This window comes from Paroedura picta, chromosome 6, assembly GCF_049243985.1.
Source record: "Paroedura picta isolate Pp20150507F chromosome 6, Ppicta_v3.0, whole genome shotgun sequence".
NCBI classification, from domain to species: Eukaryota; Metazoa; Chordata; class Lepidosauria; order Squamata; family Gekkonidae; genus Paroedura; species Paroedura picta.
In genome coordinates, this window is record NC_135374.1 from 9,256,227 (window position 1) to 9,282,162 (window position 25,936).

The window sequence follows — 25,936 nt, forward strand, 5'->3', positions numbered from 1 at the left end:
CATGGAAGAAAGAACTTTTATATATACGCTCCTGCTGTTACCACATGATGACAACCACTAGATAAAATGCAATTTCGATACAACAGGTTGTTGGGGGTTTTCCAGCCTGTGTGGTCCTGGTCTGGTAGGTTTAGTCCCTGATGTTTCGCCAGTAACTCTGGCTGGCGTCTTCAGAGGTAGGACAGGGCACAGAGAGGTTCCCATCTTGCCATGTCCTACCTCTGAAGATGCCAGCCAGTTACTGGCAAAATGTCAGGGACTAAAACCACCAGTCCACAACCACAGAGCCCAGAAAACATGACTCCAGCTGTGATCATTCATTTGATACACTTTTTCAGTCCATTCAAGACATTAATACTCATCCACCCAAATGTCTTCTGTGGTGTTCTGGAAGCTACAGGCTTTATTTTTCCATCTTGTGAACAGGAATCAGATTTCCCCCCAGGTTAAATGGCTTTTCAGTACATTCCAGGCTGATTTCAGCTCATAGTAGAACAACAAAAAAGGAATGTTTGTCCTGTGAGCAGCAATCGTTCCATCAAAATCTTAATACTGTACATCCTCAGCTGAAAAAGCTTGCATTTGATCTTTGGGGGGTTTGAAAAACTTGCATTTGACCCCTGGAGAAGAGGTTAGGGCTAGCTAGAAACAGAGAACAATCCTTAATAAACCAGGTAAAATGCTGAATTGCAACTGACAATGGAGCCCAAGACAATGCATCTGCCAGGACTCAACAGAGACCTAGGTTTCCTGTCTCATTGCCAATGCTGATTTCTCCATGCCTAATACCCCTCCTGCAATTGTAATTCAACTACTATTGTTATTTGCCTGCTATTGTCATTCGGGATCTGAAATCACTCCACTTTCAATATTTAGGACAAACTGATTCAAATTCTAGGTGCATCAAAAGAAGCAAACAGCAATTCCTGAAAGCTCCTACCTGCTATAAACTTTGTCTTTAAGGTGTTACTGGGCTCTTGTTCTTTTCTACTGCAGGTAAAAATATACCCATCACAGTGCTGAAAGTGATGGTGGACTGAACTGGTTTATTTCTTGGACAGGTATAATTTTGGACACATATAATTAAGAGCAAGTTTGAGTGTCTAACCTCAGACTAGATTTCGATTCCCCTTCTGTCTCTTTTAAAGCGCCAAAAGGCTCCGGGGACATGAAGACTTCTTTATTGACATTGTTCACCCAGCTGTTCTTTTTTCTGCCAGACTTATTCTGACTCAGCTCCGCTAAAATATCAGGTCAGGAAATAGAAAAGAACAACAACAAAAAAAGATGCTTATCTTGTATTTCATCCATGCATGCTTAAAACTCTACATTATGCCAAGTCATCAACAAGGAAAGCAACCAAAAACTTCAATTTGAAGACATGCAATCTAAAGGCCAGGCACTTGCTTAAGGCAGTAAACAGCTATAGCATGGCCTTCCGGTATTACCCTCTGCACAATAAAGGTTCTAAAAGACGAAGGGGAATTCCGTTCATCCATTACTACAACATCACTACTTTTAAACATGTTTAATGCTTAACAGCCTCTGGGAAGCAATCTACTGGCAGCTGCTTTAGCCAAATCCGTTTTCAGATAGAATCATAGAACTGAAAGGGACCTCCAGGGTCATCTAGTCCAACCCCCTGCAGAATGGCCTGATTATCAGGCTGCATTGAAAAGCCATCCAGAATCAGTAGATGCGAAGACTGTCCATTTTAAAAGACTGCAGAGGCCTGATTTATCTCAGGACTGCAATGGGGGGGGGAGGTACCCCTGCCTCCCCATCCTTTCTATTTTCCTGAGCTAAAACAACCCCCCTGGGGGGGAACCGTGTTATTGACTCCATTCTGGAATGTCACAGGCACGGAATCCTCCAAGCACAGCTCCAAAGCAGGACAAATGACAGTGCCAGGGCTAATTTGGCTTAGGAAAATTGCCCTGGGGACCATGCCTTTTCCCCATGCTAAATTGGACCAGCGTCTGAGCAATGGAACATCCAGGCAGGAGTAGATGGATGTGCATTTGACACATTGGGCAGTGCCTTATAAAACCTTGTGCCACAATATACATCCTTTACATGGTTGCTTCATTACGTTACGTCAGTCCAACACAGCTGCTATTCAGGAATTCAGTGTCCTGTTCAGTTGGTCAAGAAGTACATTTAATAGGGTTTTTATGTTGTAAATAATTATTGTGTCTTTTTGGTGGTGCCAGGTTCTACCAAACAAAACATCTCCTCCTCAAGTCAATGCATGCACAAAGGTGCCTACCACCAGAAAAGCTTCATAGAATCATAGAATCACAGAATCCTAGAGTTGGAAGGGACCTCCTGGGCCATCTAGTCCAACCCCCTGCACTGTGCAGGACACTCACAACCCTCTCGCTCATCCACTGTCACCTGCCACCCCCTTAAGCCTTCACAGAATCAGCCTCTCTGTCAGATGGCTCTCTAGCCTCTGTTTAAAAATTTCACCGCACATACCTGCTGTCAAGGGCTTCCTCCTCATAGAGGCACGGATGATGTCTGCGCCGTGGATCTTGTCTCTGTGCCTCTTGGACTTGGCTTCATAAAACCATTGCCCGCTCATGTTCTTGATCTGGTTGTCATCCTGGACTTTTTCAGGTAAATTCCTGGGGAGGCAAAAGAGATTGCATTCTTGTCTTGCAGAGGGAAGAAGAAAAAGCAGCTACTCTTTGTCAAGAGTCAAACTAAAAGAAATAACTTTAAATATTTTTATGTTCTCTGTAAACTACCCTGAGCTGCAAGGCAGCATATAATGCAACTGATGATGATGATGATGATGATAAGTGTGCATATATATAATTAAAAACATTAGGGGTTTGAATATCAGACTGTACAATTTACAACCATTCCTAGTGGATGAATATGCCGTGTAAACCACAGTTTCTCATTGCATCCTACTGCTCACTCCTCCCCACCTAAAATGGAAGAGGGCTTCCATTACTAAGGATGCCAGTCCCCAAGTGGTACCCAGGGATCCCCTGGAATTGTAGCTCATTTTCAGGAGACGGAGATCAGTTCCCCTGGAGAAAATTTCTGCTTTGGAGGGCGGATCCCATAGCGTTATACTCCACTTGAGGTCTCTCCCTGCCCCCAAATCCCACCCACTCCCGGCTCCACCTCCAAAGTCTCCAGGTCTTTCCCAACCCGGAGTTGGCAACCTTATGCCTGGAGACGGCTAGAATTACAACTGATCTCCAGACTGCAGCGATCAGTCCTCTGGAGAAAATGGCTGCCTGAGAGGGCGGAGTCTATGGCGCTATACTCCACTTGAGGTCCCTCCCCTGCCCCAAAATCCCGCCCACTAATGGCTCCACCCCCAAAGTCTCCAAATCTTTCCCAACCCAGAGCCGGCAACCCCAATTCTTCTTCACAGCATGCACGGGCTTGGGTGGAGCAGTGAAGCAAACAAGAAAAGAGAGGGGAGGCACAGCACCAGCGGTTATAGAGTCCCTTTTCTCTTAACCCTTGACAAGACAGCCCACGGAGGCTGGCGTGTGTGCTAGGAACCACCGGACTAGCTGACGCTCAAGTACACAACCCAGCCATTCTCTTACAGAAATAGTCTCTGGACCCTTTAAGGCCTCTTCACCTGCACTCGAGCAACACTACTTGAAGAAATGTGACCAGTCACAAGGGAACCGGAGTGCCAGGATCTCGAGAGGCTGTGGCCTGGACTTGTTCCTGTATTTCACCCCATCGCAGGAACTCAAGGGATTTTCAGACATTGTGATGCACCATCCGTGATGCATTCCTCCCCCCCCCCCCACACACACACATACACATTTGTAATGGTTTAATTTTGCCTCAGGAGACACATCCTGTTTTTTAAAATCAATAGCTGCTTTATGGAGCAGGAGGTCAGGACACCACCCATAGTGCAGTGGTTCCTTATACTTTAACAAAGGCACATATTTTTGCATGTCTACTGTAAAACTTGGGAAGTTTTGAGGGCAAAAAAAATTGGGGGGGGGGGAGGGAATTGTGAAGAATGATGCCCAGTAATCCGGGACCTCAACACGAAGCAGGGGACTTTCATATCTCTTAATTAAAAAAAAATTGTGATATTTTTAATCTACATTATCCTCACAACAATCCTGTGAAGTAATTAGGCGAAGAGACGGGTAGGCCCAAGGCAGGGTTAGATATATAGATTACCTTTAATGGCATAAAATTCAAATAATTAATTTATTTATTCTTTTATTTTTACCTCGCCGCTGTCGACGAAAGTCGTCTCGTGGTGGCTTACAATGCAAGAAAAAGAAACGCAGTATAACCCCTAAAACCCCATTAAAACACTAACAGGATCAACCAAAATAGGACAATGTCAAAGAACTTCCTGTTGTTAGGTGCGAAGTCGTGTCCGACCCATCGCGACCCCCTGGACAATGATCCTCCAGGCCTTCCTGTCCTCTACCATTCCCCGGAGTCCATTTAAGCTCGCACCAACTGCTTCAGTGACTCCATCCAGCCACCTCGTTCCCTGTCATCCCCTTCTTCTTTTGCCCTCCATCGCTCCCAGCATTAGGCTCTTCTCCAGGGAGTCCTTCCTTCTCCCGAGGTGGCCAAAGTATGTGAGTTTCATCTTCAGGATCTGGCCTTCTAAGGAGCAGTCAGGGCTGATCTCCTCTAGGACTGACCGGTTTGTTCGCCTTGCAGTCCAAGGGACTCGCAAGAGTCTTCTCCAGCACCAGAGTTCAAAAGCCTCAATTCTTTGACGCTCGGCCTTCCTTATGGTCCAACTTTCACGGCCATACATTGCAACTGGGAAGACCATAGCCTTGACTAAACGCACTTTTGTTGGCAGGGTGATGTCTCTGCTTTTTAGGCTGCTGTCTAGATTTGCCATAGCTTTCCTCCCCAGGAGCAAGCGTCTTTTAATTTCTTTGCTGCAGTCCCCATCTACAGTGATCTTGGAGCCCAGGAAGATAAAATCTGTCACTATCTCCATTTCTTCCCCATCTATTGACCAGGATTATTTATTTATTTATTATTTTATTTATATACCACCGCTCTCTAAGACTCACGGCGGTTTACAATAAAATAATAAAACAACAATACCCATAAAATCCCCCATACAAAAGAGATGGTGCATCAGTGGAGTTGACTCCCCTTTAATCTCCCCCCCCCACCTGTCCAGGTAGCAGTCCGGAGCTCTTCCATTAGGAGTGAGGGACCTGGTCTCAATAATTCAAGGGGACCCCTGATGGTCATTCTGGGACCTCAACCTGACCTCAGCCACATGCCTGGTGGAAGAGTTCCGTCTTGCACGCCCTGCAAAAAGCTGTTAATTCTGGATAACCGCAACACAGGTACACTGAAACCTGATGTGCAGTCTAGCATTTTTACAAATACAAAAGTTTGGCTTTTAACACAAAACCAAGTACATTTCCATCTTTAGCCGACAGACCATGATTCTTCTCATTACGCAGAGCTTGAAGAATTGGCCGTTCAGTCCTCCAATTCAGCCCCCAATTTGGTTATACAGTCTTGAATCTGGATGCCTTGACTGCAGACCCAGAGACCCCATAAGGGTGGTGAGGCAGGATTTCCCTCTGCAGATCCCACGCTGAGTCTTTAAATCCAGAATGTAACTGTTCAAAGGAGGGATTAAAAAACTAACTAGTGATCAAGTACACGCCAAAGCCTACATTAACCTAAAAGTGCCTTGTTAACCTTGATACATTTCTGTTCACTTCCCATGCCAAAAGCAGATTATGCCCTCTCCTGAAACTCTGGATTTAAATGTGGAGAATTAGGTTACATAAATTTAACACTTTCCCTTAAGAAAAGTAAACAGGAGGCCTGTATGTAGCAGAGTGGTTGTTCTCGGCCAGGGTTACTAGTAACACCAGATTACTCCAGAGTCCCAGAGAGGTTACTCTAATTGAGGGGGGGGGTTATTTTTTAAAAAATGAACTAACCCAGGGAGGAGCCAAGAGGACAGAGTGGCTTTCTGCTCATCTGTTTGGTTTGCAGTGACTTTGTTGAGTTCAGACACAATGGAAAAGAAGTGAGAAGATCTCCCAAAGTTACAGGTGATCTCTAAATCACACAGATCATTTCCCCTGAGAATGGCTGCTTTGCATGGTAGGTGTTATGACAGCTGAGAAGGATGCTTCCTAGTTTTGCTCAGGCAAGGTACTGCATGCACAAAAATGAAACTAACTTCTTATTTAACAAGCATTTTATTTTATGAGAGATGCCATACACACTGTAAACACGTGAATATTTCAGAGGTTACTTGACAGTCAAAATGTTGAGAAAGTCTATATAAGAAGGTAGTTGTGTTGACCTGCAGAAGGTAGTTGTGTTGATTTGAAAAAGACCAACTAGATTTGAATCCAGTAGCACCATTGTGGCCAAAAAGATTTTGGGGATGTAAACTTTCAAGAACCAGCGCTAAGGAGCTTTGACTCTCAAAAACTCATACCCCAAAAATCTAGTTGGTCTCTAAGGTACTAGTGGACTCAGATCTAGGAGTCCTGTGGCACCTTATGGATGAATCAATTTTTGTTCTAGCATAAAGCCCCAGATGAGGGAGTGGTCAGTTCATCTGATGCATGCATTAGCAATATCTAGGAATATTATACGTATGAGATCACAGAGTAAAATAGTTGTAAAATCAGGACAAAGCACCAGGACAGGTACAAAGTACAAACTGAGTAGTAATTAGGTAAGTTTCCAATTACTTGAAGACAAGTAAAGGTAAAGTAAAGGTAAAGGTATCCCCTGTGCAAGCACCGAGTCATGTCTGACCCTTGGGGTGACGCCCTCCAGCGTTTTCTTGGCAGACTCAATACGGGGTGGTTTGCCAGTGCCTTCCCCAGTCATTACCGTTTACCCCCCAGCAGCAAGCTGGGTACTCATTTTACCGACCTCGGAAGGATGGAAGGCTGAGTCAACCTTGAACCGGCTGCTGGGATTGAACTCCCAGCCTCATGAGCAAAGCTTTCAGACGGCTGCCTTACCACTCTGCGCCACAAGAGGCTCTGAAGACAAGTAAAAGAGACAATTTACAATAGCAGCAATTGAGGACAGGGCAAATTTCTCCTAATTTCGCTAACACCTAAAACACGGAAGAATTCCAAATCCTTTTAAAAGCTGGGGTTCCAAGCTCCAGGTAAGAAAATTCTGGAGATTTGGGGGGTGGAGAGCCAAGTGAGTTCATGATCCTTTCTACTAGCATCCAAGGTTTCTTACACATGTTTGTGTTGAGCATTTTTAGTAGAACGTTCTGTTCTGGATAAGCTACTGTACACCTTCAGAAAAAGAAGATACAAGAATTTTTGAAACCTTTTTTTCTGGGCTGTGCCCGTTTCAGATTGCTGGTGATGAAATCATACGGCTGCCTTCTCTTGACTATGAGGAAGAGGGGAAGACCCTCCATATATAGAAGAGAAGCATGCCAGGTAGTTCAATCCTAACTTTCACCCTGAAACAGATTCGGGTGGATAGCCATGCCAGTCTGAATCAACAGAACAATGTATGAGTCTAGTGGCACCTTTAAGACCATCAAAGCTTAATTTTGGGTATAGGCTTTTGTGCCCATACATACTAATTCATTCATTCATTCATCCATTCGTTCATTCATTCATTCATTCATTCGTTCATTATTTTGATTTCTAGCCCACTGCTCCCAGGGACTGGCTCATGGCGGGTTACATAAAATACAAAAATACAATAGACCTATTAAATACTTTGGCCACCTCATGAGAAGGAAGGACTCCCTGGAGAAGAGCCTAATTCTGGGAGCGATTGAGGGCAAAAGAAGAAGGGGACGACAGAGAATGAGGTGGATGGATGGAGTCACTGAAGCAGCCGGTGCGAGCTTAAATGGACTCGGGGGGAATGGTAGAGGACAGGAAGGCCTGGAGGATCATTGTCCATGGGGTCGTGATGGGTTGGACACGACTTCGCACCTAACAACAACAAATTAAATCCCATTAAAAGCCATTAAGCAACAAAAATACCCAACAAAGCTTAATTATGGATATAGGCTTTCTTGTACATGCATAATTCTTCAGATACCCAAGAAAGCTTAATTTTGGATATCATTTTTCGTGTGCATGCACATTTCCTGAGAAGTGTGCACGTACATGGAAGCTTAGACCCCAGAATTAAACTTTGTTGGTCTTAAAGGTGCCACTGGATTCTTCCACCCTGAATTGTTAGCTTTGTATTTGCAGGGAGTTTCTGTTGCATTCGACCATGCAAACTTCACACGCCCCACGCCCCTCCCATATTGGCGTGCAGGAAGACTTTTTATCAACTCATTTGAGATCTGTGTGAACAAGGCTGAAAAAATCTTTATCCCCAAGAGGTGCAGATTCCATGACTATCAGGGCTTGTTTACTCAATCCATTACACTACAGATAACAGCCCCTTAGACAAATCCAGGCTTAAGTAAATATGTGTTTAAAGAGTAAGAACACACCCCTCCATGCAGGCTCAAGAGCAGATGACATCATTCGAGAAGCACTCCCACAAAGGATGCAACTAAAAAAGCAGATTTCCTAGCAGTGCCAATTACGAGAGCCTCTTGTGGCGCAGAGTGCTAAGGCAGTGACATACAGTCTGAAGCTCTGACCATGAGGCTGGGAGTTTGATCCCAGTATCTGGCTCAAGGTTGACTCAGCCTTCCCTCCTTCCGAGGTCGGTAAAATGAGTACCCAGCTTGCTGGGGGGTAAATGGTAATGCTGAGGGGTAAGCGGCTACTGTGCGCATGCGCGTTACCTCCACCTGCTGGCGAAAACGCATATGCGCAGCGCCCAGGCTGCCAGCTCTCCCCTAACCCCGGAGGCGGTCCTCAACCGGAAAAAGGTTGGGGACCGCTGCGCTAGAGGGCATCACCCCAAGGGTCAGACATGACTCGGTGCTTGCACAGGGGATACCTTTACCTTTACCTTTACACAGGTAAAAAAAGCAGTCTTATGTTTTTCAGATTAGTGGGAATGATGTGAGGAAAGAACAAAGCAGAGGCAAGCACGTTCCATGCCAACACCGCTGGGGTAACGGAGGGACACCCCCTGCCTCCTTGATCCCTGTCTGTCTTGGTTTCTCAAAACAGGGAACCAGCGGATAGAAGGACCCCTGGGAGATAATGTCAATCTCTCCCTGTCTGCTGGGGAGTTCCTGGAGGTGCTAAAGGAGGCGGTGGTTTGTCCCTTACTGAAAAAACCAAGGCTGGACCTGTAGGACCTGGCCAGCCACTGTCCAGTATCATGTCTTGCGTTCCTGGGCAAGGTGGCTGAAAGGGCCGCGGCAGATCAGCTCCTGGAATACCTGGATGAAACTTCACGGCTCGGCCCGTACCAGTCAGGCTTCCGTCCTGGCCATGGGTGGAGACGGTGTTGGTTGCCTTGACAGATGACCTCTGATGCCAGCTGGATTGAGGAGGATTGGCCATATTTATTTTATTTATATTTGTACTTGTTGACCGCCACTCGTGTTACTTGACCTGTTGGCCGCTATTGACGTGGTCAATCATGAATTACTGGATCACCGCCTCGACGGGGCCAGAATTCGGGAGACAGCCCTTCAATGGCTATGCTCTTTCTCTGGAACCGGACGCAGAGGTTGGCTGTGGGGAAAGAGTTATCGCATCCCTATTGACTCCCTTGTGGGGTCCCACAGGGAGCAGTACTCTCCCCTCTGGCCAGCTGGTTCAGAGTTATGAGCTGGGTAGTCACCAGTATATGGATGACACCTAGCTCTACGTCCTCATGGACGGCCACCTGGACTCCCCCTCCAGATACATTAGCCAGATGTTTGGAAGCAGTCACTGGATCAGTGGTTCTCCACCTTCCTAATGCCGCGACCCTTTAATCCAGTTCTTCATGTTGTGGTGACCCCCAGCCATAAAATTATGCATGGGTTCTTTCACAGAAATTAAAGTGAAACTGACCAATGGCGGGAAGATCCATTTTTCATGATCGTCTATAAATCGTTTTTTCCCTGGGGTTTCTCAGTTCAGTTCTGCCTCTTGTCCCACCATGCCGATCTCGCTTTTTTCCACTGCTCCAGACAGACGGATGCTCTATCTCGATCTACCCCGCAAGGCTGTTTTGTGGATGGTGCACACCCGCGATTAAGCTGCTTGCCCTGCTGTGACCCCCGTGAAAGTGTCATTCGACCCCCAAAGGGGTCCTGACTCCCAGGTTGAGAACCACTTCACTGGATGGTTAGAGCAGAATATTTACAAAAATATATTAATATATTTACAAAATATATTAAAACAAATATATTTTTTCAAATATTGAAAGGATTTTAGTCACAGTGCACATAAAGTGATTGTGAATCGGGTCATAATCATAATTGAATGTCACACTGTAGTGCACAGAAAGATCCGGTGCAGTTCATTTCACCAGACGTCTGCTTCTTTAAAGGACTCAAGAAACCAAATAGGAACAATATCTGAATGGTGCCCAAAATAAAGCACCTCATGACTACAGTGTCCTAGAAGAATTCTTCATATTTAGTTGTGGCTCAAACGATCATCTCTCTTTCTAATTCAGCCTCTTTCAACCTTTTGACTGTGGAAGAGCTCCTGAAATAGATTTTTAGGATTCAAGGACCACCAGAAGTGATGTCAGTTGGCCACACCCCCGGAATTGACATAACCGTCCGCACCCTTCACCGTCCCCCCACCTTTACTACTACTACGGTGGCTTTGCCTCATGTAGGTCGGATAGAAGGGCAGGACCTGAGAAGACAGCCCAGACCCCCCGTATCATGGCACAACTGACTCCCCCCCCCCTGCCTCTTTTGATTTTCACACCAATGGCTTACCCACCAAGCCCTCCAGCTGGAGGTGGCCAATTCCCTAGCTTGTGGCCAAGTTCACTTAGGCAGGAGAGGAAAGGCTACAGACCCCCTCTGAAGCTCCTACACACTCCTGGGAGGTTTACGGACCCCTGGTTGAGAATCCCAGTTCTAGATGCTAGGAATGACCTGGGGTAAATATGTGTTTCCTAGTCTGCATGTCCATTTGCAATTTAGATACAAGGATACCCTGATCTGCAAGAAATCAGAACTGTTAGAAAGCAAAGTATTCAAGCCCGTGGTGTGGACCAGGGCAAACCGAAGAGGAACAAAATTGAACCCTCTGGATTGGCCCGTTCCAGCACTGCCGGACTACAGAAATTTCTCCGTTTCAAACTCCTGTGCCTGGGAGAACAAGCTCCCCACTTGGCAGCTCTTTTCTTGCAAACCACCTGACCCATCTCCTCGATACTGGAGCCAGAGTATTCCAGTTTTGCCCTCTGACAAATTGATGTTCCCAGTCCAGTTACATAATTCAAAGCCAAGAACAAGCACAGTGTCAGAGTCAGGACGGAGGGTATCCCAAGGACATGACATCAGTTAGGCTGTCCTGTACACACAAAGAAGATCTGTACCTCCTTGGCTGTCTTTTGGGCCCCAGGAAAACGCCCCAGTTGCTTTAAGCAGTTTTTATTCCATGCAAGAAAGGTTTTGGGTGGCCTGGGTCTAAATGTTCGGACAGAAGCACACTAGAAACAGAATCCCAGGAGAACCCAAATCCGGATGGGTGAATGTCGCAGCACAATCGGATTTTTAAAAAAATATCAAAACAAAAAACAGGATTTCTGTTACGGTAAATATTGCTTTTTTAAAAGCCTGTTTTATAAACAAAAAGGTAAGCACTAAACAGCTCTAAACTTCTGCTCCCTTAAGCCAAATATGCAACCCTCTAACCTAGGGGTAGCCAAACTGTGGCTCTCTAGATGTCCACAGACTACAATTACCATGAGCCATGCTGGCAGGGGCTCATGGTAACTGTAGTCCATGGACATCTGGAGAGCCACCGTTTGGCCACCATTGTGGCAAAAGCCATTGCATTAAAAGACTGCTTTTGTGTGTTTGTGTGTGTGTGTGTGTGTAAAAGAAAGAACCGTGGTCCGGGAGGGGAAGAAAATATCCTATTTCAAGGCCATGCGAGCCAAAAAGATCAGACATTTGCTTGTGTAGAGAAATGCTCTTTGGTTATACAACTATAGTAACAACCATACAGATTTACTTTCAGGAAAGATCTGCTTTGTCCTCAAATAAATGAAGACAGAGCAGCCAGACGGAGAATTCCATGATACAAAAGGACAAAGGTTGAGTCCAGTGGCTCTTTTAAGACCAACAAAATTTTTATTCAGGGCATGAGTGAACATACAAGAGTACAGTCTGAAATATATGGGGAAAATATTTATGTCCTAAGAGCCAGCGCCGTCCCTCCCCTCTGCGCCGCTGGCCACCTTGGCCTTCCATGATCACCAGCACATGTGCAACCCTATGCTCACCTTTGGGTCACTGCTGCAGCTGCAGCCACCCCTGCCGGGGGTTGCCGCAGCAGGAGGGTTGAGAACCTATGGCATACCATTTCTGGAGGCTCGGAGAAGGGCTTCAGTTTCTCCCAAACTCTGTGGAATAACATAGAGTCTCCCCACTTCTCCAAGGCAAGGACAAGTAAGGTAGAAATCCTTAAAAATTAGTAGGAGACAGCCAGGACTGCACTGCACTAAAGAAAAACAATGGATGGATGGATGGATGGATGGATGGATGGATGGATGGATGGATGGATGGATGGATGGGTGGGTGGGTGGGTGGATGGATGGATGGATGGATGGGTGGGTGGGTGGATGGATGGATGGATGGGTGGGTGGATGGGTGGGTGGGTGGATGGGTGAGGGAGGAAGGGAGAGAGGGAGAGAAAGGGAGAGAGAGAGAAAGAGAGAGAAAGAGAGAAAGAAAGAGAGAGAGAAAGAGAGAGAAAGAAAGAAAGAAAGAAAGAAAGAAAGAAAGAAAGAAAGAAAGAAAGGAGGGAGGGAGGGAGGGAGGGAGGGAGGGAGGGAGGGAGGGAGGGAGGGAGGGAGAGAGAGAGAGAGAGAGAGAGAGAGAGAGAGAGAGAGAGAGAGAGAGAGAGAAAGAAAGAAAGAAAGAAAGAAAGAAAGAAAGAAAGAAAGAAAGAAAGAAAGAAAGAAAGAAAGAAAGAAAGAACACATTTCTTGCTATTCTATTCCTGCCAGAGAAGACCAAAAGATCATAGGAAGAGTTCCACCCCCCCCCAACAACCACCGCAACATCTTGTTCTTATAGACTCCACGGTGCCGGTGGCCACCGTGGTCAAAGGCCACGAGGCGCCAGAATATTTTTATCACGTGTTTCTGTCTTTCAGAGATCTCTACGCTGCAATTACACAGAGCCACAGAACGGTTAGGGCTTGAGGGCTGCAGATGGCAGAACAGTTGGGACAGTCCTGCTACAGCCATATTTAAAGGGGGTTGTGGGAATACTTTGGAAGAAAGCTGAAATGTGGTTAGGACACCATTCCACTGATTGTCCAGAGAAGGTCCAAAACTCAACATTGGCCATTCAGCTCGAGCAGAGATCTTCAAAAGCTGGTTATCCCCCACTTGCCTGCTTGGATGCTGCATGAGGCCTGTATAAATAACTAGTAGCTAGGATGGCCCAGTAAGTGTGATCTTGTCAGATCTTGGAAGCTAAGTAGTGTAGGGCTTGCTTAGTACTTGGATGGGAGACCACCAAGGATGACCAGCGTTGCTGCACAGAGGCAGGCAACGGCAAACCTCCTCTGCTCACCTGCCTTAACCTGTATAATCCAGGCTAGCCTGATCTTCTCACATCTTGGAAGCTAAGCGTGGTTAGCCCTGCTTAGTAGTTGGATGGGAGACCACCAAGGGTTGCTGCACAAAGGCAAGCAATGACAAACCACCTCCATAAGGGGTCGCTATTAAGTCAGCTGCAACTTAATGGCAATTTCCACCACCCGTGTGCTTGGATAGAGGGGCGATTGCGGAAGCGAATGCTGCTGTTGTAAATCCGTAGCCCAGCCTTTTCCAACCTTTTGACCATGGGGGAGCCCCTGGAATAATTGTTCAGGCTTAGAGGAGTCCCGGAAATGATGTCAGCTGGCCACGCCCCCCTGCTGCAGCTCTCGGAAGTGACATCACAACCCGCGTTGGCAGGCTCTAGAAGGATGGGGACGGGGCAGACAGCAGATGGTTTAGGTTGGGAGTAGGCATGCAGGCATGCAGGCACAGAAACCATTAGAGAATTCCCTCACGATCGGAGACGGCACAATGGAAAACAGCCAATTCTGTCGCTTGTGGTGGAGTCCATTAAAGCAGGGGTAGTCAAACTGCGGCCCTCCAGATGTCCATGGACTACAATTCCCATGAGCCCCTGCCAGCAAACATCTGGAGGGCCGCAGTAGGACTACCCCTGTTAGAAGGTAATCGGACCCAAGAGTTAAGAGACTGAAAGCAGGGGCTCATGGGAATTGTAGGCCATGGACATCTGGAGGGCCGCAGTAGGACTACCCCTGTTAGAAGGTAATCGGACCCAAGAGTTAAGAGACTGAAAGCAGGGGCTCATGGGAATTGTAGGCCATGGACATCTGGAGGGCTGCAGTTTGACTACCCCTGCATTAAAGGATGAGGGGAAAAGACATGGAAATGCAGATACCATGGAACCCCAGGGTCCTTGGACCCCTTGTTGGGAACCGCTGTAACCAAGACACCAAACGCCTCCTGCATCTTTACTGCAATGATTGCTCTTTGTTGGGGGAACTCACTGTAATCAGACAGGGCCCAGCTAGCCCCGTCCTTGCATGTGCAGCCAGCAAAACATGCTAAGATCTCTGCACCGAGGATTGTGTAGGCTGATCGGTCCTCCCAAGGAGCTTTCCCCCCAACACAACTTGTTTGGGCTGCCCTTTGCGGTGGGCCAGTCCCGGCAATACAAACTAATTTCCAGCTCTTACCTGATTCTCTCCTCTTCGGCTCTCTTCAGCTCCGCATCCCGCTGGAGCACTTTGAGAATAGCCTCCTGCTCCTCGTCCGTGAGAAAGCTCAGGTCGATCATCTTGGCGGTCTCTTACTCAAAGGTAACAGAGCCTGGCCCTTCTTCAAGGGGTGAGCACCGTTCTAAGCCCCACCACCGTGCACCAGACAGACGCTTGGTTAAGAAGCCCCTGGACTCAGTGGTTTTCTTGGTCGAACAAGGAGGTAGCACCTCTCTCTAGCCAAATGTTTCTTGATAAGATGCCACATTCCCGGATCTTTTGTATCACATGGATGTTGCGGGCGAGTTTCCCTTCATGCTCCGGTGGTTCATGGGATTAACTTCATGCTCCCGTCCAACGTGAGCATCACCTACGGACAAAGGGCAGAAGAGAGAAACATCTAAGCTACAGCGTTCTCAAGTAAGGACAGATTTTTGAAGATCCCTCCTCAGGAGAGATCCTGTTTACATGGATGAAGTGTCCCTGGCACATTGTACCATATACTTCTGGTGTGTCCAAAGTTTGACGTATTTCGTCACCCGTTAGCTAATTATCTGAAGAAACTGAAGTTCAGCTGTGTTAACGAGAAACACTGGATTAAAATGATACTAAATGTGAGGGACACAGCAACCATTATAAAAGTATCCAAGTTTTTAATGGCAATTTTAAATGAAAATCTTTTACGGTAGATTTTACGTCTGAAACTGTTTGAAATTTTCGTTTTATGCTTTGCAATTTTATGCCAATAAAGGTACGCTGAATCTGAATCTGACAGGCCTGTAAGTGTTTGCATGCGGGGAAGAAAGACTCAAAATAAATCACACGCTATCAGGTGTGTTGAAGCTAATGGGAGGGGGGCATTCTAACCTAAGGTCATATCCTGAATTCATCTATTTAAAAGGGCATTTCGGAGGGTAGCCCTGTTTGCGTGTAGTAGACCGGCTGAATCTGAGTCCAGCTGAACAAAGAGAAATACTGGGTGGCGGAAATTGCTAATTACAATAAACATCAAATGAAGAGTGTTTGCACTTGAAAGCTCACGCCTTGAATAAATCTTTGTTGGTCTTAAAGGTGCTACTGGACTCTGATTTTGTTGTGCTACTTCAGACCAACACAGCTACCCATTTGAATCTATCAAATGAACAGTTTCTTCCTTCCTTCGCTTTATATACCCTTGATAGACTTTGATGGTTATTTTTTACTTTATTCTTTAGAAACCCATTGTGGGTTCTTTGCCAACCACCATTTGAATGTATTGACTGTAATATACCACTGTTTGTTATTGTTAACTTTTAAAATAATGTAACAGGATGTAATTTTTGCTTATATATTCCTATTGGCCAGTTCGTAGTCTGAGGAAGGGTGCTTGCACTCGAAAGCTCACGCCTTGAATAAATCTTTGTTGGTCTTAAAGGTGCCACTGGACTCTGATTTTACTGAGTAACAACCTAGTAGATCAACAAAACAAAATCAGGGTCCAGCGGCACCTTTAAGACAAACAAAGATTTATTCAAGGCGTGAGCTTTCGAGTGCAAGCACTCTTCCTCAGATTCCAACCTAGTAGATGTTTTCATTCATTGCATAATTTGATAGATGTCACCAAGCATTGTGTTCTAAACTGATTTTGTTGCTTATCCTTATATGCTCATGTAATATTTCCCCTTTTGTATGTTGCTAGTTTGTGTAAACGCTCGTTAATAGATTGAATTAACTGAACCGAAGAAGGTACAGACCAAAAACATTTTCAGTTCCTCTTCAAGCAAATTCTGCTATTGATTCAATATTAAATATTTTCATTGAAGAAAGAAACGGTGACGTTCATTTGATGTTTATTGTAATTAGAAATCTCTGCCACACAGTATTTCTTTTTGTTCAACTTCTACATTGAGTGTTCCTTTCTTTGTTATATAGAGAATCTGAGTCCAGTAGGATCAGATTTCAAGAGTCAAAGCTACATTTGTCAGATCTGAGGAGGGAGTTTTATACCCCACTTTTCACAGACACCCTGTGAGGTAGGTGAGGCTGAGAGAGCTCTGACAGAACTGCTTTGGGTGAACAGCTCTAACAGAATTGTGACTGGCCCATGGTCATCCAGCTGGCTGCATGTGGAGGAGTGGGGAGTCAAACCTGGCTCTCCAGATCAGAAGCCACCATTCTTACCCACTTTACCACGCTGGCTCTCCTTGCAGCTTGAAAAACTTACAATCACTAAAGTGCATTGAAAGTGCACTGATTTTTTACTTGCAAATGATCACCAAAGTGCACTGGGAGTGGTTTTTCCACTCACAATCACTAAAGTGAACTGAAAGTGCACTGATTTTCCACTTGCAAATGGTTGCTAAAGTGCAGCACCAGTGCCCTTTCAATGCACTTTAGTGACAACGCTAAAGTGCATTATCCAGCACATGTAAAAACACCAAGACAGAAATAATAACCCACTACTGTTTTCGTTACAGATCAGATCCAACAAAATGTGAGCGACGCTTAATGCCCTTTCAAAGAAACAGAGACTTTTTAAAAGTAAAGAAACCCACCTCATTATTTATATAAAAAAAACCTATACATACACAATTTAACCCACTACTGCCACAAATACACCGGGCTTCCCTCAAGAGCACACCACACCCTTGCTGCCTTTGGCAATGCTAACCTCTGGGTGTATCTATTGACTCAGGTGCTGGTTAATCCACCAGACCGGGTACATCCGCAAGAGATCTCTGCACATCTATGAGTAGGAAGCATTGGGCATCTTATAGAATCATAGAACCATAGAGTTGGAAGGGGCCACACAGGCCATCTAGTCCAACCTCCTGCTCAATGCAGGATCAGCCCTAAGTATCCTAAAGCATCCAAGAAAAGTGTGTATCCAGCCTTTGCTTGAAGACTGCCAGTGAGGGGGAGCTCACCACCTCCTTAGGCAGCCTATTCCACTGCTGAACTACTCTGACGGTGAAATTTTTTCCCTGATATCTAGCCTATATCGTTGTACTTGAAGTTTAAACCCATTACTGCGTGTCCTCTCCTCTCTTCTTCCCAAGCGTGCATCAAGAGGCAAAACTCTTTAGCAAAACCATTTCAGCTTCATCAGACTACGAAACACTGTTAGATCCAAGAGTCAAGGAACATGAGACACTGGAATCTTTCAGCTCTTTATTAGTGGTCAGCTCACAGCAGGAGTGAGTACTGAAAATGTACTGAAAAACCTTCGGACAAACACCACAATATATACACATGTGGAACAACAGACTCGCAGGTCGTGGGTGATGGGCTATGTAAGTTTGAACTGATAGAATCCTTGGTGGATCCTGCTACAAGCCGTCCAAATGAGTACAAATCTACTCCCTCCCGCGGAGAAGCCAGCCAGTTCTGAGCTAATCGGTAGCTCTGAATTTCAATTTTGCCTTGGCAGCTCCGTATACATAACACCCTCTCAGGAAGCACACAGTGGACAATGCAATAAAATCAGAGTCCAGTGGCACCTTTAAGACCAACAAAGATTTATTCAAGGCGTGAGCTTTCGAGGGCAAGCACTCTTCGTCAGACTAACTTGCTTGCACACGAAAGCTCACACCTTGAATAAATCTTTGTTAGTTTTAAAGGTGCTACTGGACTCTGATTTTATTGTGCTGCTTCAGACCAACACGGCTATTCATTTGAATCTATCACAGTGGATAACGGGAAGAGATCTCTGTTGGTGTCAGGAACTGTCAAAAAGGCATAAGAAAAAAAACACACTTCGCAAAATTTCACTGCTTTCAGGGTGATGCCCCCCCCAGTGGCCAATGATGGGCCAGGAGGGGGTGGGAAAGGGAGGGGCCCAGGTGGGCGTGTCCACAGCTATGCCTTTCAACCATATTGTGGACCATTGCACCACTACTGGGGTTTCTCAAAGCCTGGAGAATCTTTCAGGGGTTTCTCAGTGGTAAAAAAAGGGTAAGAAATGCCAGTGCAAGATGTGTTCTCCACTCTCCCATGAATAAAGGTAAAGGTAAAGGTATCCCCAGTGCAAGCACCGAGTCATGTCTGACCCTTGGGGTGACTCCCTCCAGCGTTTTCATGGCAGACTCAATACGGGGTGGTTTGCCAGTGCCTTCCCCAGTCATTACCGTTTACCCCCCAGCAAGCTGGGTGCTCATTTTACCGACCTCGGAAGGATGGAAGGCTGAGTCAACCTTGAGCCGGCTGCTGGGATCGAACTCCCAGCCTCATGGGCAAAGCTTTCAGACAGCTGCCTTACCACTCTGCGCCACAAGAGGCTCTCTCCCATTAATACTTTGCTCAGAATCAAGGCAATATTGAATCTTCTAGGTAGACTATTATGAGGCTGAGCTGTGAGCCAAGATCTCTATAAAGGGTGCAGAGGAAATAGGCAACAGTAAAAATGTGAAGGGAAAGCGTACAACAAAGCTATCTCTGTAGCCCAGTAAAAATACTTTTTATAAGGTATTCAGAAAAATAGAATGCATGCCACCAAACAGACTCGGACCTTACTTCCAAACACTGTGTACATTCAGTTGGCTTCAAATAACCATACTCTACCACGAAAACCCAACAGGATGAGCTTGGTCCAATCAGGCAATCAGCCAAACCTATCAGAGCGTCCTTGTGAGGATGAAGTGGAAGAATGTGGAACAGTGTAAGCTGCTGAGGGTGTCCCCTGGAGTAGCGGTCCCCAACCTTCTTGTAGTTGGGGACCGCCTCCGAGGGTGGGAGAGAGCCGGCAGCCCGGCCACCGCAGCTGCACGTAAATGCGCACACGCAGTTGCCGCACATGCGTGTTTTCGCCACTAGGTGGCACTAATGCGCATGCGCAGAGCTGCCGCACTTGCGCGTTTTCGCCAGGAGGGGGCGCAAACATGCATGTGTGGCAGCTCCGCGCATGCGTGTTTGCGTCGCTGGCATGCCGCCGGCCGCGCCTGCCTCTTTTCCCCCCTCTCACTGCGGGGGGGGGGGAGGCAGGTGCGGCCGCTGGCGGCCCGGTACTATGGCCTTTACGACCCGGTACCGGGCCGAAGACCGGGGGTTGAGGACCCCCGCCCTGGAGTAACAGGAGAGTAAAGGAGTTATGACGTAGGATAAAATTATGAGTTCAGTACACTTCACCATGTCTGCAATGAGACAAGAAAGTTCCCTATGCCTGGCACACTTATTGGAGAGTCCACGATAGGATCTTGTCCAAAGGCAGGGTTAATAAAACCTATCAGAGAACTCACAAGGCCTAAGGTTATCGTACAAACTGCTGTCTGACACATTATAGGCTGGTTAGCCAAAGTGCTTCCGACATAGACAACATGACTTTTTTTTGCAACGTACCTTCTGGCTAGTCATTTTACATGCATGACTTCACCACTGAAACCCTAAGCCAGGCTGGAAGAAGTCCAACCACCGCAAGGCTCACTAGGAATAATTCATTTAGATTACAGGGTTTCCTAAACAGAATAAAGAAACATGGGGGTGTTGAAGTGTCACACTATTCAACCGTCACTATCAACATGTTTGGAAATAAAAAATGCGTATGCACCACCACACTAGGTTATAGATTACTTATGGGTTTATTTAGAACATTCGTGCCACATTTAATTCCATGCTTTAGAAGGTGAACTGTATGGCATTATAACTCACCAAGGTCCTTCCCCTCCCTAAACTCAACTCTTCCAGGCTCCACCTTGAAATCTCCAGGTATATTAGAATCTTGAGTTGGGAACCTAGCCTAGTTGCACCTGAAAGGTTTATGGGAGAAAACAGTGGGACTGGGATGCACTGATGACCTTTTCTGGCAAAATCTGACATCACAGACACTCCAGGATTGGCAAATGCTCAGGGGTATCCAAATTGTGGCTTCCTGGATGTCCATGGACTTCAATTCCCATGAGCCCCTGCCAGCATGCGGGGTAGGGAGGGGGTAGGTCGGCATGATCATATCACCTGATAAATGTTTAACAATTTTTAAAAATACATATATTAAGAAAATAATTAACTCAGACATATTTGGGAAACCCTTCAACAGCCAACAGGAACCACAAAGCCCTTGGTTGAGAAAGCCTGCCATTTAGGGTCATGTTGACCCATTCCCCCTTCCCAAAATGGCCAGTGATGGGCCTGGAGGGGGTGGGATGGCGAGGGGCCCCAGGCTAGGTGTACAGAGCTATGGTCCCCAACCATATTCTGCAAGCACCACTCCTGGGCTTTCTCAATGGTAAGAAAGTTGAGAAAGTCTGCTCTAACCACTAAACCATGCTGCCTCTTGAAAGGGCACTTGCACTATACCCCTTCCTATTACACTGCTTTCTGTATGTCTGGAAGCAATCCCCTTTCTGCAGTAAGGATCAGCAAGCTCAAAGAACCTCAAGGGACCAAAGGAAGAGTCTTGGAAGCCAGCGAGAAAGCCAAAGGCATGACATAAACAATTTTTGCATTTAACTTCAGTGGTAACGGAATTTGACACCAGCATTCCAGGGCAACCTAGAAGCTCTCAAAATAATCCACACGAAAAACCTCCAGAGAAATCCACATTGCAAGGGGGATTTGATCAGCTTGCTGGTTTGCGAATTATGGGCGGGTGAGCTAGCGAGAAGGAATGATGCGAGCAGAAAAGCACGTTGAGCCCGCCAGAAACTGCTCTCCCATAAAACAATTGCCAGAATTTAAGTCCCAGCTGATGACATCTGCCTCCATTCCCATCACGTTTTCTCTTAAACACAAATGCCCTTTCACTGTCAGTTCCCCATACAAATGTGGGCTCATTTTTCTCTTTTTGCATTGAAGGGGGGAATCACCACAGTCCATCAAACCTTCTACCACCACCACTCCCACATGACCGGCTAAACATCCGGAAGAAGTTCCTGACAGTTAGAGTGGTTCCTCAGTGGAACAGGCTTCCTCGGGAGGTGGTGGGTTCTTCTTTGGAACTTTTAAAGCAGAGGCTAGAGAGTCATCTGACAGAAATGCTGATTTTATGAACTTAAGCAGATGGTGAGTGGGTGGGCAGGAAGGGATGTGCCAGTGTTTGTCTCTTGTGACCCTTCCTTGCATATCCAGGGAATTGCTGATCACCACTGTGGGATGGTAGGTGAATTCTCTCCAGGCCAGGTTGAATTCTGGAGATTTTTGGTGGAGGGATCACATTTTTGGGGTCATTGTAGGTAGGCAGGTAGTTGTGAATTCCTGCATTGTGCAGGGGGTTGGATTAGATACTCCTGGAAGTACCTTCCAAGTATGATTCTATGACCCATCTCTAGGACCAAGATCTTGAGCTTGATCCGGTCTCCGATCTGAGATCTGGAGCCAAGGTAGCTGGGAGAGCTCTGGTGTAATTTGGGATCTTGCTGTTGCGTCCTGGACCTCTCAACTGTTTCCAGGGCAGCCCTCGGTAAATTGAGTTACAGAAATCTAATCTAGAAAACATGTTGGTCTCTGAAGGTGCCATAGGACGTACATTTTGCATCTCTACTTTTCTCCGGCAGCTCAATACAGCCAACTTTCTTGAAACTGGGCCCAATTCCTGGCATTGTCTGTTTGAAAACAGATCTTGGCAACGTCAAGAAAAGACCCCCCTCCCAGCCCTTGGACAGCCAGCGTCTCCAGGACTAGTCTAGACAGATCATTGGTGAGATTCAATACAACACACTGCGTCTCCATTGTGTTTTGATCAACAGGCCACTTGGAAGCCACACAGAAATCTACATTTGAACCACGTCCTCGGCTTCTGGATCCAAGATAAGCGGCTTTATTGCCATTTACGTGCAAGATCCATTAATCATGGGGGACAAGGTTCTTATAATGCAGGCAGCTCCTCAGCATACCTGATCCAACAGTGGGCAATGTGTTCAGGCTCTCCCCGCCGCAGAAGACATTTGGGGCTGGAACGAGCTCCCGTGCTCGAGTTACACATAATTAACGCTCTGAATCTCCACTTCCCGAACAGAGAGTAGCAAATTACAGGCGGTCAACATGTCCAGCCTGATCTGTGGTATTTTCTTTTCCCCTATAGAAACCGTCGCTCTCAGACGTTAAGAATTTGAGTACAGGCCTTGAAAAACCTTAAAAGGCTAAATTATGAGGTGTAAAAAAAGCCCTCCTGTTCTATCCCCACCCTCACCCCTAAAAAAAAACAAAAAAAAACAACTTGCTGACTTGCAATTCTTTGGCACGAAATAGGAGCCTTGGGACCTTTCTGTGTTATATCAATTCAGGAGGTACACCGATCTGGCCACTTGACACACCAAACATCTTTGGGGGCTGTTTGTTATTGATGGGGCATTGTAGCCAATTGCCTGCTGCCTCACACACGCCCTGCCGATCAATCGATTCGTGGAGGGGAATGGTGTCACCGATGCTGTTCTGTCATTTCTGTGAGAAACCCAGAAGTGACATCTGTCATAACCACCCTCCTGACCTCCTTGGGAGCATTGACTTAGAGGTTTAAAGGGCCTGAGAGCCTTCCACCCTTGTCCCCACGTTCCTTTCCTTTTTTCTGTGCCTTCCCTCTCAATTTCCATCCCACGGTTTATGACCTGTAGAGACTCTCTCCCCCATGCGAAGAGCTCTCTGTTATCTGCCTGGGTCCTTGGTTCGCATAGGAGCTGGAAATTTACTGCCTGGGATAACAGGGGAGGCAGACTGGATGTCTCCTGGATTTCCACCTTTTAGATCAAAAGCTTTCCCTATGTGAACTGGATCTCCCGTCTAAACTGTTCTGCCCTATCTATAGACCTAAGTCTAAGTGCTTGTCTCCGTCAATGTTCCTGTTCTTGCTATATTTTTGTCTCGCTTTGCGTCATGACTGACTTCTTTGTACCGCATGTGTATGGAGCAGTTCTAGGAGAGGGTCTCTTCTGGTTAGCCGGACCAGCCCACGGTTCGTGACAACGTCACAGCCGATTTGAAAAGCTCCAGTAGTTCCACAAAGTCTATGAGTTCTACTTAAGCGATTTGTGGAATTTCTAGATTCGATTCTATGCTCCTAACAATGCAGCCTGATATCGCATAAGCCTTCTTTGCTGCAGTATCACACTGTTGGCTCATAGTCAACTTCTTCAACCCTACCCTCCCATTCCCTGCCAGTTGCCAGGAGGGGCCTCGGTAACCCTACCCCACCATGACAGCTCTTTTACGGCTGTCCCCTTTCTGAAAATTCCAAGAGACCAAAACATCACTTTTGGTTTGTGATCTAGCTCAGTGGTCCCCAACCCCCAGTCCGGGGACCAGTACCAGTCCGTGGATCAGTTGGTACTGGGCCGCAGCTCCTCCTCGTCGTCCTCCCCAGCTGCTGCCTCGGGGGCTGCCCTGCCACTCTGCCGCCGGCTCACCTTTGGTGCTCTCCAGCGGCCGCCATGGCTGGGGCTCCCCCTCGGCGTGGCTCTATGCAGCTGCTGCTGGCAGCGCCCCCCAGCGGGCGGCAGGAAGTCAGGGGCACCGGCAGGAAAGCAAGTGGAGCAGGGGCTCAGGCGGCAGCAACATCACTTGGCAAAAGACTACCCTCCTCCGGGCCTCAGTAAAATTGTCAAGCGTTGAATGATCCCTGGTGATAAAAAGGTTGGGGACCACTGCCCCAGCAGCTCCCTTGCTGGACTAGAACAGGAAAAGGAACGGCAATTCTTTTTAACTCAACACTCATTACTTATAAACAGCTGCCACAGCAAAGAGGAAATGAGATCAGGAAATGTTTAATTAAAAGCTGATTACGGCAGCGGGGGCGAGAACTCAGTCTGCTAACGGCTTTGTTTGGTTTTCTTGCAAGGGTGATTTTTCAACAACAACAAAACCCCAACTATTTGCCGTTTCACTGCTTTGCAACAAGGAAATAGAGTGACTGACAAACTGAAGTTTTGTTTAAAAAGAGCAGACCAAATCAGGAAATGATAAATTTAAGAGTCTTATCTGGGGAGAAAGTTTCAGTTCTCAGGGTTCCATGGGAGAGGAAATGATTGTTTAAACATTTCTAAGTGGGTAGCATAAATATATCTTTAAAGTGAAACCGCTTGATATCTGCTTGCATGGATATCGTCTCTGCGCTCATCCCAAAACATAGATCATATTCTGGAAATAATGCATAATACCTGTCAACAGGTAGAAGCAGAAGAGGTGGTTTCCCCCCAACACAAGGGAATACCACCTAATGTGGTTTCCACAAACTCTCTACCTTCTGCAGTCAATTAGAAGAAGAAGAAGTTGGTTCTTATATGCCGCTTTTCCCTACCCGAAGGAGGCTCAAAGCGGCTTACAGTCGCCTTTCCATTCCTCTCCCCACAACAGACACCCAGTGAGGTGGGTGAGGCTGAGAGAGCCCTGATATTCCTGCTCGGTCAGAACAGTTTTATCAGTGCCGTGGCGAGCCCAAGGTCACCCAGCTGGTTGCATGTGGGGGAGCGCAGAATCGAACCTGGCTTGCCAGATTAGAAGCCCGCGCTCCTAACCACTACACCAAACTGGCTCTCTAAACTAAAGATTAACTAAAATTAATCTCAAGTTTTGTTAAGGACTACCAAGTATTTCTTCTGATCTCAGCCTTCTATCTATGGTTTCCAACCTCCAGGCAGGGCTTGGGGATCTCCCTGAATTACAAGTGACCTCCTTGTAATGGAGACCAGTTCCCCTGGAGAAATTGGCTGCTTTGGAAGGTGGAATCTGTGGAATTATATATCCCATTGAGATTCTCTCTTGCCCAAATCTTGTCTTCCCTAGGCTTCATTCCCCAAAATTTCCATGAATTGCTCAACTTGAAGCTGGCAGCCCTGTCCCCATCTGGTGGTTGGAACATCTTTGATCCACTGCTGGCTTTCGTATTTTCACATCACCTGATGAAGAATTCCGAAAAACTCAAAAGCTTATATCAGACTTTCTCAAGTTTTTTACCACTGAGAAACCCCCAAAACCTTCTTCAGGCTATGAGAAACCCCAGAAGTGGCGTGATCAGGCAGAATATGGTTGAGGAGCACATGCCCACCTGTGGCCCATCCCCTTCCCACCCCCTCCAGGCCCCAGTATTAGGTATTTGGAGAAGGGGTTGGGTGGGTTAATATAATCAAATATGGTCATATTATCCAACAAACGTTTAACAAATTTAAAAATATATATAAAAAATTATTCAGGAAACCCTT

The 25,936-nt window shown here is 46.5% G+C and overlaps 1 protein-coding gene across 12 annotated transcripts in view; it reads right to left on the reverse strand.

The window, feature by feature from the left end:
* The window catches only part of SYTL2 (synaptotagmin like 2), an 86,847-nt gene that overhangs the window by 43,527 nt on the left and 17,384 nt on the right, over window positions 1-25,936 (reverse strand). For 11 of the 12 annotated variants that reach the window (XM_077341376.1, XM_077341377.1, XM_077341370.1 and 8 more), the window contains exons 2-4: window positions 14,817-15,207; window positions 2,482-2,630; window positions 1,109-1,241 (exon numbers count right to left, since the gene is read on the reverse strand). In XM_077341376.1, the coding sequence (XP_077197491.1) occupies window positions 1,109-1,241; window positions 2,482-2,630; window positions 14,817-14,917 (383 nt within the window). In that variant the 5' untranslated portion in view covers window positions 14,918-15,207. Of the gene's footprint in view, window positions 1-1,108; window positions 1,242-2,481; window positions 2,631-14,816; window positions 15,208-24,145; window positions 24,426-25,936 lie in introns of those variants that run through there. The other variant, XM_077341371.1, reaches the window with a different exon arrangement.